At 43.3% G+C, this 13484-nt stretch overlaps 1 protein-coding gene across 2 annotated transcripts in view; it reads right to left on the bottom strand.

Moving 5' to 3' along the window:
• The window catches only part of RABEP1 (rabaptin, RAB GTPase binding effector protein 1), a 49335-nt gene extending 36356 nt beyond the window's left edge, over positions 1–12979 (bottom strand). Inside the window, exons 1-2 of one of the 2 annotated variants that reach the window (XM_005240479.4) lie at positions 11551–11578; positions 11356–11425 (exon numbers count right to left, since the gene is read on the bottom strand). Coding sequence is in view for 1 of the 2 variants with exons in the window: in XM_055796732.1 (XP_055652707.1) it covers positions 12799–12832 (34 nt within the window). In the remaining variant the exon portion in view is untranslated. Of the gene's footprint in view, positions 1–11355; positions 11426–11550; positions 11579–12798 lie in introns of those variants that run through there. The other variant, XM_055796732.1, reaches the window with a different exon arrangement.
• Positions 12980–13484: the final 505 nt, after the last annotated feature.

Below are 13484 nucleotides of genomic sequence, written 5' to 3' on the forward strand. Positions count from 1 at the left end.
TTTTTTTTTTTTATGTTAAACACTGTATGACATGCTACATTAAGGACATCAGAAAAAAAAAAGCCATCACCAAATTAAAATTATTAAAATCTAAAGAAATGGAGGTGCATTGAATAAATGGGAGGATTCTCTTTATAATACTATCAAGAAGAGAACAAAAACAAAGGGAAGAGAAAACAAGGGTTCTTTAAATGGCTTAATCCTGCACAGTTGAACAGCCACAAGCAATAACAACTAAGTAATGTTTGGCATGATATTGTAAAAACTTGCATAATTGTTTCTATGCCCATCTTCAGGGCATTTTGCATGAGTTGCCGGCATTTCACAGGTACGTCGTCTCAAAGATCATGTTCCTGCTTCCACCAGCTGAGGTAGCTGCTATTCACCATGAAGCATTGCTCAGCACCAAAGCTGCAGCTGGTGCTGCTGGTTTAAATTGATGCAGAAGTGTAGAGCAGGCAAATGAACATGACAGCATCTCCAAGATGAGGCCAAACACCAGTTACCAAAAGTAACTCAGTACTCATTAGTAAAACAACGTACTGTCCTGCATCTGCAATGTGCAATCATTTTTACTGAAATCTTACCCAAAATACGTTTATACAGCAAAAAGTACTGTTTCTCCTTCCCCATTTAATTCCACTTCCCACTTTTTCTCCCTTTTCACAGCACTCACAACATACTAACAGCTTTGTTGCTTTGTTATTGCCTCCTTCGCCTTCTTTCTTGGACACAAAACCAGGCAGTCACGATTCTGGGGTCCAAATCTCCATCCCCTGACATTCCTGATAGGAATCACACCAGACTTCCTCCCAGTTTTGGTAAGCCCACTTCTTGTGATGAGTAATGCTCCTTACCTCCTCTACACGTAGTCATTCTGGCCCCAGGTAACTTAAGTCTAGTTTTAAATGTATGCTTAGTTAAACATTATTTATATTAGATTGCAATGGAACAGTGTTTGCCCACATCAAGTATCACAGGAACGCAGTTAATCACTTATGTCCATGTTGACAGTAATTTTTTTTTCCAGCAATCTCTCTTTCATTTGCTAAAAGCATTGTTTCTTCCCAAGGACAGTCCCTACCTCCATCATTACAGTCTGGCTTTTCCTCCATCCCTTATCATAGCAATTGGTTCTTTCCTTCACCATTTCACTAGAATAGCCATCAGACCTCTCAGTTTCGTGCACACACTTTTCTCCACTTTATGCATGAGGGGTTTTGCCATCATTAGTTTTTACCCCATTTCTTTTCTGCCAGTGATGTTTTGACAGCTGGGGAGAACAACCCCTCAGGAAAACACTATTTGTTAGCATTTTTTCAAGAGAATCAACCATGCTTTATGCCTCATCAATTCAGTGATAACTTTAATAGGGCAGCAGTGAATCACAGGTTTGGAAAAGTCAACCGGACATCACAACAGATCGTATCCTATAGAAAGCATTTTGGCTGCATCCTGCTGCTACCATCAGTGAATCTTCCCAGAAAAGCAGTGTTGGTAAGCTTGAATGCACATCACAGTATTTCCAAAGTCAACAGCAAGCTACCGTTCAGTGAACTTTGAATTCATCTACAGCAACACAAAATGGAGAAAACTGAGTTATCATTCTCATCACAATCATCAGCATTTCCCCTGCCCGCTCAGTGCTTGGAGCTCTTTTCATTTTTCATTTTCAATTTTTCATTTTTATAACCGCTCTTTACAAGAGGATCAATTTAAAAAAAAAAAAAAAAAAAAAAAAAAAAACACACTGCAGGAAAAAAGCTCAATGATTTCTTGGCTTTATGCAGGGTATATTTACCCTACAGGCTGTGTACATTTACTCAAACTAGTCACTGCTTGAGCAAACAAGAGCACAGTGATGACAGCACAAAACTCAGGGAAGGTTAAGTATCCAAGTACTGGCCAGATTTCTCTAAAAGGGCTCACAGCTTGTGCTGAGTGTCATTGCTGCTACAATTACACCATTATCAGCTCAAATCTAGCCTAGGTAGATCTACCTAGACTGTACCCCGCAGTCACAGCCTGACTTGATCCCTTTGGCAAAGCTTTTCGAGCCTTTAATACATCTAAGCTTCAACAATGCATTGGCAAACATGGCAGCATTCATGCACGCTTTCACCACTCCTTTTAGTTCATCAGTCTTTTCTACCTTGTTAACTGGTAAGCTAAATAGTCAACATAAGGTGTTTCAAGCAGGAGTGCAGAGGAGGCTCCTTCAGCCTGTACGAAGGGCTCCAGCAGAGCCACTGATCTCCCCTCCGCAGTATTTTAAAGCAAGACCCCCAAAAAGGCAAGGTACGTAACTCCTCCTGACCAAAACATCAAAAATATGAATGAGTCTTCGTATTCACGCAGGAATGCTTCTGCCAGGCTTTTCCACACTACCACATCTCATCATTTGCATGCTATAACCACAAAATCCAGAACAGATTAAACTACTTCACGTGGCAATTACACTTGACGGTGAGGTTTTCAGTCTATCTTGCCTTGCAAGAAAAACAAAATTTCAGTTAAAGATACTGTCTGTTTTAGTGAACCATCAGAAACCTGCTGTTCCAATCAAATAAGAATATTTCAGATTGACAGATATTTAGGGAAAGATTCTGACATGCACTTCACTATACAGGAGACCATATACACAATTTCTCACTCTCAACACCACTAGTATAAATGTTTTCTTAAAACGTAAACATTTGCTAGACCCAGATGAGAAACTCAGTACAGAATTTTCTTTCAAGATAATTTAATTGCTGACTCATTTTCAGTGGGAGGGAAAATAAAAATTCCTTTGACTCCTTATAAATGTTTATCACTTCGCCTACAGATTTATTAAAGGCTATCCTCTTTTGGGGAAAAAAAAGCGAATAAAGTATGACTCAGCTGACAGGGAAAAAGCAAAACAAAACAGAACAACCCTACTGCATTGTTCTCTTTGATAAAATAATTTAATAATTATTATATAATTATTAAATAAATAATTTCATTATCATTAAAACAAAACCATTCCATTAATTCAAAATTTCCCCTAGGTACCCTAGATCTCATGCTGTCTTGCTGTTTGCCACAGGGACAACAATTCTGGTGTAGCTTTGAGAGCATTCAGGCTACAGACCATTCCAAATACTCTGCTTCCCAATTTCTGAGCAGAAAGAAAGAACAAATTAGTGATGATTTAACACACCTTACAATTCAAAGGAAGGTAAAAAAAGTGAAATATTTAATTGGAGAGACGAGTACATAGCTAGATCAAGAAAACTATGCAGGGTAAACCAAAGAGAAGTCACTGTATGTAAACCAAAGAGAAATTTATGTAGGCAATGGCTTCTCTAGCTTACCATTGCTACAGGTATGAGACTGCCGTTTAAAGCATATCAGCATGTTTGTGGACATTTTCAAAAGCTGACATAATCAGTAATAGCGTGCAAACTCAATTCCACATGTGCAGCTACCAGACAGCATTAGTGCACTTTTACAGGTATGAGTAAAGCTTCAGAAACAGCAGCAATTCACACACATCCCAAGAGTTATGAATGTGAACAAGCACCACAAAAGGGATTTAATACCAGATGTCTTACCCTCTGTGGTTCCCTATCCCTTCTTACATAATTTGGCCACCCAAATTGGTAAACAGAGAATAAACAGAGAACGGGAACAGGTGAAGACTGACTTTCAAGGAATAGTAATTTAAAAGTATTAGTTGTCAGAGAAGCAGGTTGCAAGCATAAAAATATGGTACCTTAGAGTCATCACTTAAAGGATATAAATCTTAATAAATGGCCTGGGAAATATTGATGCCAGAAGTAATTATGGAGACACTGTGGTCATAAATACAGTATGACAAATAATAAATTATTAACATCTTTATTTGATAAGGAACAGTAATACAGTTCCTATCATTTGGAGTAAGGTTTCTACAGCAATTTAATAGTTTCCCTGAGAACAACAGACTACTACTCCCCCAAGCCTGTATAATCTATTTCTTGACAGAAAACACAGCCATCGTTCTAAATATTCATATTTTTTGCTACCACTTGTCAACCAAATGAGTTCCTAAACATTTAGAAATGAATAAAACTCCTCCAGCATGATTTTTTTTAAAAAAAATTAAATACACACGGTGTACAAGCAATATAGAACATGAAGACTTTACAAAGCCAGCAGTTATAATCATTTTAAATCAACTTAAGTACCAGTGGTCATCTGAAAGGGTAACTCAGCGCTCCCACCTCACCCCGACACACATGCTTTTATCCCTACCCACCCAGCTACAAGAGCCTTTGAGGCTGTGCAGTGACAGAATCAGAGAAGTGATACAGCAAAAAAGTTGAGGGGTAGGAGGGGGGTGAGTCAAAACAATTTTCAGCCAAACTAGGTCCCGGATCACGCTTATCACTTGGCTGGGCATATACCAGAACTGGCACAAACATGACAGCAAAGACACAGACTGGTTCAAACTGGGGAAAAAAAAAAAAAAAAAGTCTGAACGATACCCTTGGACACTCATATTGCTACTGTGTGGTCCAGCTCTAACGCTCATCTGGTCCTTCACTAAATCACTCAGACCCGTGAATGCAGCAGCAAGAAGTTCTCAACTGGGTGACTGCGCTGAACTGGCTCAGTGATGGGTCCAATGACACAAAGGAAATGACGGGAACACGACTATGGGCGCAGGAAGAAGAGAGCAGGGTCAATCCTTTCAGCAGAAGCAACCTTCTAGACTGGCTTAGCTGAAATGTGAAATGCCAGCCTATGGGTATAGTTTGATAAACAGTTTAAACCTAAGTGCACACTGCTGGCCAAAAGAGATAGCCTGGCCTTCCCTCTGTCCTGCACTCTTCCTTGTGGCAACCGAGATCGGTGTAGTTGTGCAGCAGAACATACTTTTTAAGACTGTCATTTGCAAATGATAAATGACCTTCCTCAAATTCTGATTTCCATTCCAGCTCTCCAGGGGAAGCTTACAGACTTAATCTGTATCAGAAAGCAAATTCCAAAGCTCAGATTTCCCATCAGTGTTTGTATACACATCAGTTTTGAAAAAATGCAACTGAAAGGGTGTCTCCAGTATAGATGTATTTAGACTGGTACAAAACCTAGAGCTGGAGATAAAAATATATCAGAAAACATTTGTATTCCAGAATAAGGTTAGGCTCACATTTACTTCTACTTGAAGGTAAATACGCTAGTACAAAACCACAGTTAGATTAGACCCAATAACATGCCGTTACAACCCTTCCTGATGTATCATCAACTAAATGTAAGCCTCAGTGCCTCAAATGAATGCAACCTTTGTAACATCAGGAGCTTCTACACCATTTAGAGATTTAGCATCTTTATCTCCAGTTCCACCTAAAACTCAAACAGAAGCTGTGAAGGCCAGACAGACAGCTATAATATGCTCACAGCCAGAAGCAGCAGTCAAGCACAGAATACAGTTTGTCTAATTGCTTTCCCGTTAATTTAGGGCTGTAGCTAGGGATGTGTGCAAGGAAGAAGATATAAACAATGAGAGCTGACAATTAAGAAAATCTTCCTTGAAACCAATCTTTAAAAGGAAACCTAAAAGATGTAGCACATGACAAAGATGCCAGCTCATCAGATGATTTGAACGAACAGAGCCAAATTTATGCTTCATATTTCACCAAAATAAACCAAGTAACACCACAGCTAAATTATCTCACAGTGATTTTGGCACAGAGTACTGTTAATGTGAGATGAATGTTCCAATTCCTGTGTATGAAGTCAATGGGAGTCTAACACAAACCTCAGCAGGCTTTAGGAAAGACATTTTCTCAAAGGGTACCAGACATGAAAATTTATAGTAGATTGTTAACATAATTACCGCTTGAGCAATAACTTCTAACACTCATCTGTGTTTCTTCCTATGTAGATTAAAGCCAATGACACTGAAAAGACATATGTATGGATAGTTTTATACTCCGTGGTTGTATCCAAGTTACTGTTTGCAAGTTAATGCATCTTTTCTTCTTTTAAGCAACTAACCATGGTGCTGTTCTAATCGTTTTGCATAGCACTGCTGTAGAATAGATTAAATGTAACACACAAATCATTTCTGTTGGTAAGTATTTTAAGTGTGATCACCCATGCAAATACAAAAAGTTACCCTACCAAGGCATGGGTGTGGTGGATAAACAGTTATAAATGGAAACACTCAGACAAAACCAGCGAGAGAACACTCTTTCTTCTTCCGTTTTGAATAGTTCTCGCTTTTGTTGCCATTTAAATAGCATTTCAAATCTTGTTGCAATTACCTGTATGTTAAAAACACATATTGAAAAGAGATGCAATAAAACCCTTACAGTCTACTCAGGTCACTTTATGAAAGGCATGGGCAACACCACTATAATAACAAAGCCGGTTTGGTTTGATCCTCAATCTTTCCTCTCACCTACAAGCTATTCCCTCTGGAGCACCACACAGTTAATGCTCCTGTTGTCTTCTGATCTGATCCACTCTGCCATGTATAACTTCCGTTACTGCATTTTTGCTCCATAGTTTTACTAAAAAACATTTTCAGAAACCACAGAATATAACAAGAAGATAAATATTAATAAAAAAATCCCTCCTGAATTTAAATTTCTTCTCTCAGTGTGACTCACCATTTTTTTGTTTGATTTTTTTGTTGTTGTTAGGTTTTTTAAATCTTCGTTATTTTTCAGTTCTTAACACTGGCAGACACAAGAGACAAGACAGGGCTCAACGACACACAGAACAAACCGAGCAAATCGCAGCAGTGTCAGTGTCCTGCCCTGCTCTCTACTGATACCAACTTGCAGAATGGCTCTGATAGCTAAGAGGTGGAACTCTTACATTTTTCTACCTTTCCAAGAGGCCTAAGTGAACTTCCACCAATTAATTTTTGCAATCTGTGAGGCCCTTCTCTCCTTTGGTTAGCCAACCTCACAATAAATAGGTAAATGAAGTTCACTGCCTGCAAAACACTATAAGCTGTACTGAGAAAAGACTCAGAACCTGAACATGCATTAAGACAGGGTTGAAAAGCAGAGGAGGACTTGCTCCACACCAAGAGTAAAGCACGAGAAGATCTTCCCTTCTCAGTAAACAAAAATGGAGAGATCTTTGTTTAAAGAAACAGATGCTTCAAAAGAGAGCAAACAAGCTAAGATCCAACATAGCTAGGGAGCAATGACGTTTGGCAAAGAAAAGATGCTATTCAGAGGAAGTTTGTACAGTCATGGGATTGTCTCTAGAAGAAGAAGAAGGGAGGCACGGAGGAAACTGGGACTGAGGGTGTGCTAACTGCAGGGCAGAGCAAAGACTGGAGCTGCCAAAACAAGGGCAAGGTACACAGGACAGCCACAGACTGGAGGTTGCATAAGGCCTGAGAGAGCAATATTTAAAGATGAGGTGATGGCTGGGAAGGAAGGCTGAGGAAACTGGAGGATTAGCTGAAGAGCAGTAGTTGCTTAAGACAAGGTCAAATGACTGGCTGTCATGTTGACCAGAGAGGAAAAATCTGTGACCAAAGGTCAAGTAAGGCCACATTTCTGCCACTTAACTATGTGGAAGCAGAAATTGCCAGGGGAGGCGGAAACAGATGTGAAGGGTGATTCAAAAGCTCTTATTTTTTCCTCTTCATTGTATTTGGAGGCATCAAGCCAGGGAAGACAAGCACAGGATAGGGACAGGGAGGAGAGAAGCACCACCACAAGTTAGCTGAATGCCAACAGGAGTCATGGCTCACAGAAGCAGGCATGAATGGGAAAAAAAAAAACCAAGCAAAACACAACGTACCAATACCTCATATTAGCAGTCATGCTGCGGTTTTGCATGCTTAAGGTACTCTAGGCACTGCTAATAAAGCAACAGGACAACCCACAAGTTTTCTCAAACACCAGGTATATTTCAGTGAAAAGCTAAAGAGGAAAGCTCTCCTTTCTGAAAGACACAGAAATATTAAGGGTACGCTGCTCACTTGTGCCTCCTATGTCAATTTATACAAAGATACCCACTGATTTAAATTTTTCCAGAGATAATTCATCATCATGCTTAACTGACTATACCGTGACTAAAATTACACAATGCTTACACTATTTATAGAATAACTTGCAGAGGCTAGTACCATTAACTCAGACACCACTAAATCAGACACTAGAAACAATTCTGCAAGACTATGAACCACTCAAAGAACTAGGCCTTTGGAGTGAAAAATGTTGCTCTTAAATACACACACAACGGCATTCATAGCTAGTTGTCTTCACCCTGCCCACCCCCCATCCTTGCTGTCAGAGACTGCTTAGAAGTCTGCTTAGTAAGTGCTGCTCATCAGTGTTACCAGTTCTTGTCTTGGAAGACTTCAGAGTAAAGCCATAACCTCATGCCTTCTGTTTGTTTGGGTTTTTTTTTAACCTACATATTTTTCTTTTTTAAAAAATGCCAAATATAATAAAATACCTACATGTAATATAGAAAACCTCACATCTGGGAAGTATTTTTTAATAAAGTGACTGGAGTGAAAACCCAGGAAGTCTGCCGTTCAGCTATCATACATTATGAAGTCTATGGGATTTGGTCCACTCCCATGCTGAGACATTGTTTGTTTGAGCTTCTTAAAAGTTTTAAAACAAAATTCCTTGTTCAATCACTTTCAAGGGAGCACACAGAAACTACTTCCACAGTGGGATTCTGCTCCACCCACAAAGGGCTATGGGAAAGCAACTAAGCATCTTGAGGCATCAGGCCAGAAAGCGACGAAAACAGTACTAAGGCCATCTTCTCTGTGACAATGGTGAAGTGACCAAGAAGTAATACAAACGGGCAGAGAACTTGTATTTTCCAGTGTTCAAAATGCAAGAGAGAGTCAGTCCACATGTTAAAAGTATATTCATTGTGCCTTCAGGCGAGTCAACAGCTAATTATAAAGAACAGGGTCATAGTATTTTTCAAAATTGAGAGAGAGATTTGGGACTTGGCTTCAACATGAAAACAGACACCCTGAACATGCGTATTTCCACACCAGAGCAAACTGACCTGCTGTGCAGATCAAAACTTCTTCAGAAATTCTAAAAGGTGGAAACATGTACGTTCAAGCTGTCTGTTTCACTCTTGAAGCCAAATCCCAGATTTTTCCACTGAACTGGTACAGAAAAACACACAGCTTAAAAAAAAAAGTTTCAAAGTTTGTGGGGTTTAATTAAAAATATATTTATTTAATAATATTAGTAACTTTTCAATAATAACAAACCGAGGACCAAGCAAAATGAAAGTGAGGGAAGAAATTTTTTGGCTCTGGGAAAGTACCAACAATTTTGAAGTTACTCCCCAAGAGAAAAAGAGTTTAACATTTGACAGTTACATCAACAACACAGCGTTGCACATCAGCCCGCAAAACCAGTCCCCTACCAACCACACCTAGCTTTTGAGATGAGTAATTGTGTTTTAGATACTTCAATTTCATTTAAAAGTGATACTTATAAGGAAAACAACTAGACATGTGAAATTGCCCAAGGCTAAAGTTTTGTTACTTCATTTTCTACGTGACATCCCAAATCCCTCCACCAGCCATGCTCAGCCTCTGGGCTATGTGAGAAGTACAGCGACAGCAAGTCTCATCTCTTGTCAGGATCCCAGATTACTGCCACAGGAAAACAATGCAGCTTGTGGCACTGCCAGTGGTACTAAAATCAATATGGCAACATCCTCCAATCTCCTCTGTACAGCTGAGCAGTTCTCTCCACTGAGAGCTGGCGTAATCTCCAACCACAAGAAACACACCATTTTCACCAGCCTAAGCAGAGGGGTTAAGAACAAGTTACTCCAATACTGTACAAATTCTTTCTGCTGGCAAATTCTTATTAAAATATTTGATGGCCTGTGCCATTAACAGCTTCTTTTATCACAGAACAATATCAGCGGATGTGCTAATTATCAGTCTGTACTAATGGCTTAGGTTTACTAGTGCAGTAAGAAGAGTTTAATAATTTGCATATCATTGTAATTAATTTTAGTCTTGAAGAATTAGTGTTTTATGTAACTGCAGTGTCTTCATTGTAGCATTTTCCAGACATCAGAAGGGGAATAATACTAAAGCCTGAGCATTTTGATAGGGAAAAACTATGCCATAATATTTTGTTTGGTAACCTTATTTTCAGAGATGGTAAGCATCCAGATCCAAATTATACCCAGGGAGGCTGAGAGCATACCACCTTAAAAAATAAAAATATTTTGAAAAATATGGCATTACTGTTCCAGTCATGTAATCTAGACAACGCACATCAATTAAAATCTCACAGAAAAGCACCCTGACCACAATCAATAAGAAGCACACACCTACTTGCAACACAGGTTGACATTAGCTAACAGTTCACAGCACAGTGCACACCAGCAGCCAAAGGACTCTGCACTTACCCTTTCTGCGATTGTTATCATATGGAAACTCTATTACCCTACACAAAAGAATTAGAGGGTTATTAACATCTATACTAAGCCAAAGTACAAAAACAGGGTAGGACCTGATGTCCATTCTTTTCCTATTTCTTTGTGCTATTCCTTTCCCTCTTCTTGGGCCCATTTTCATTTCAGTATGGGCATCAGAATAGAATATACATTCTATATGCTATTCCTCTTGTGTTGTTCTATTTATGTTTTTTCTACTGCAGTAGAAACAGTATTTCTTTTATACTTGCTTTCAACAAAAGAATCATAGTTGATGTGTCTTGCACAAATAAAGAATGCATATGGTATTTATAATCAATATAAGTAATCATAAAAAGCCACTGTTTTTCCTTAGGGGAACATACTAATCCAGTTCTATTTTGTCACACAATCTTAAATCAGAGGTTATACTACTCCTTCAAGCAATAAATTCTGTGCAAACAGCTAAAAATACTAAATAATTCCTTTCTTCAATATTTTCTCCACATTAAAATAGAACAGAGAAGTTTCAAGGCATACTTTTGCCAAGTTACTTAAAAATAAAACCAACACATACAAGGACAACAGTATAGTAACCAAAGTGGATAAAAAAAAACCAAACCGCTCCTGTGACTGCCAAAGGAGGATGGGGGAGAGGAGCCATTTTAGGAGCTCTAATTCTTTAGTGTAAGAACACAGCTACTACTTTCAGAATCCATGCAACTTACAGCCAGTTTCCCCCCACCATGTGCCTTCTTTACAGCATCCTCATCTTCCCACAGCTAGAAAGCATGAGAAAGACAGCAATCTGTACCTCCTACAAGAAAGACTTCATCAACCTATCAAATTACTAAATTTTCCTTGCACCTTTTTGCCTTCTTTTCAAACAACAACCACCAAAAAAAAATAATATCTACCTGACTTGTAACTTCTAATATACTACTAATAAAGAACTACCTTTCCTGGTCAAGAGGCAGCAAACATTTGCACAACGCACAGTTCCAGTGCACACCTGCAGTCAGCCAGTCTGCAAGAGCCAGGAAGAAAATTTGTTGGAAGTTGTTCTGTAGCTCTCAGAAGAACAAGCTAAAGAACAATAAACAATGGTTATTCACCAGAAAGTACACAAAAGCAACCCATACCAACACTGACCTTACAAGCAGGACAGCAAGGAAATTCACCTTCTCCTTAGTGCTCTAGAAGGACGAGCATGCAATCATTGACCTTAATGTAGGAAAAAACCTCCACAATCTAAACACCTTCATCATTAAAACTTTTAAAAGGTAGACTGAAATACTGAAATCCCTCAGGATAAGCGCTTTCTCACAGAACTCCACAAAAAAAAAAAAAGCCTACACAATTCCCTAGATACGCATAATTAAGAATATATCATTGCCCTTTTCTAACAGAGCGTTTTCCCAGGGAAACTCATCTGCTCTCTAAAAAAAGAGCGCTCTGGCATAGCCCCATGGCTGGGTAAGCACCTACCCTTCGAGGCTGTGCACATCTCTCTAGTCCTCCGATTTCTACGTTATGACCAGGCTCAGCTTCCATTTCTTGCTCTTTCCCCCCTTCCCCCCCATCGCCCAGGCTACTGTTACCTACAGCTCTCCTGACGCACACAGGCCTGTAAGCTATTCCAAGGGGGGGTGGGGGTGACAAATAAATCGTAATTCCTTGTCTGTAATTCCTCCCAAAGCAGAAACAAGTGACCTTTGCAAAACGCTTCAGGGCGAGCCCCGCTGCCTGCCGCAGGGGTAAGTGCCATCGTGAGAGCAGAGCTGTCGCCTCCTTTGTCCTCCCCAGCACAGGAGCCGCTGCCAGGCCCCGGCTCCCGGCCCCGGCCTGCCGAGGCGCCCTCCCACCGCTCCAGCCCGACGCCACCTGCCGCGGCGGTGACCAAGTCCCACCCGGGCCATCAGCGCCTCCGCGGGCACGGCCAGCCCCGCCCGGCCCCCGGCCCCCTGCCCCGGGCGGGGAGGCCTCCCCTGCCCCGGAGCCCCTTCCCGGCTCCGAAGCACCATCCTCCCCGCTGGGCACGCTGGGGAGCCGCCCTTGCTCCACACCGAGCGCATCTACGGGCGAACCGCACCTGCGGCCCCCTTCGCCCCGCCGGGCCCTTCCCCGCCCTCCCTTCCCTCACACGGCGGCCGCCCCCCCGGCCGCGCCGCCCCCCTGGCCCCGCAGGCCGCCAACCCGCGGGTGTCCCCCCTGCCGCCCCGCGCACCCCGTCCCGCCGATACCACCCCCCCGTCGCCGTCACCACCCATCGCCGCGGCCCGGCAAGGCCGCCTCGCCCAGGCCGCTGCCCCCCCGGCCGGCGCGGCTCCACAGGCGAGCCAAGGGCTGGGCAGGCCGCGGCCAGCCGGCTCGGCGGAGCGAGGCCGCCTCCCCCTTTACCGTCCGTCGGAGGACTCGGGCCGGGCTGGGCCATGGCTCCGGCGGGCGGGCGGTGCCGCCGCGGCCTCCTCCGCCTCCAGCCGCGGCGTCGGAGCGGGAACCGCTACGCCAGGGGGCCCCGGCGAGAGACGGGAGCTGGCGGCCCGGACCTCCGCCTCCTCCGCCTCATCCTGACAGCGGCCGCCGCCGGCGGGAGGAGGAGGAGGAGGAGGAGCGTCGCGCAGGCGCCCACGGTGAGACCACGGGACCGGCTGCCGCCACCGGGGCTGGGAGGGCCGGGGCGGCGGGGGAAGGGGCAGGGTGGCTGCTCCCGGGCCGGCCGGCTCCGCGCTGAGGCGCTTTGTCACGCAGCGGCCGAGCGGGGAGGCAGAGCCCGTCCCGGCGGGAGCGGGGCCGGAGCCTCCGCCCGTGGAGGGCAGGGCCGGGGCGGGCTGGCGGGGGCTGAAGGCGCCCGACCGGGGTCCCGCCGGCCCCAGCCCGCCCCAGGGCCCGGTCGTGGGGGCCGGCCCTCCCCGCCCGGCCTGTGCCCAGGGCCTCGGCCTCCCGGGCCGCAGCAAGGCCCTTCCCCGCGCCCGGGAGGCGTCCCTGGCGTTGCTGGTCAGGGGAGCCTGGAAGTGTGGTTAGTGTTTATTATCCAGGGCGTGGGCACAAGCGGCACCAAGGCTGTCCCCTGGTGATGCGGGAGG

This window comes from Falco peregrinus, chromosome 2 (genome assembly GCF_023634155.1).
Source record: "Falco peregrinus isolate bFalPer1 chromosome 2, bFalPer1.pri, whole genome shotgun sequence".
Lineage (NCBI taxonomy): Eukaryota > Metazoa > Chordata > Aves > Falconiformes > Falconidae > Falco > Falco peregrinus.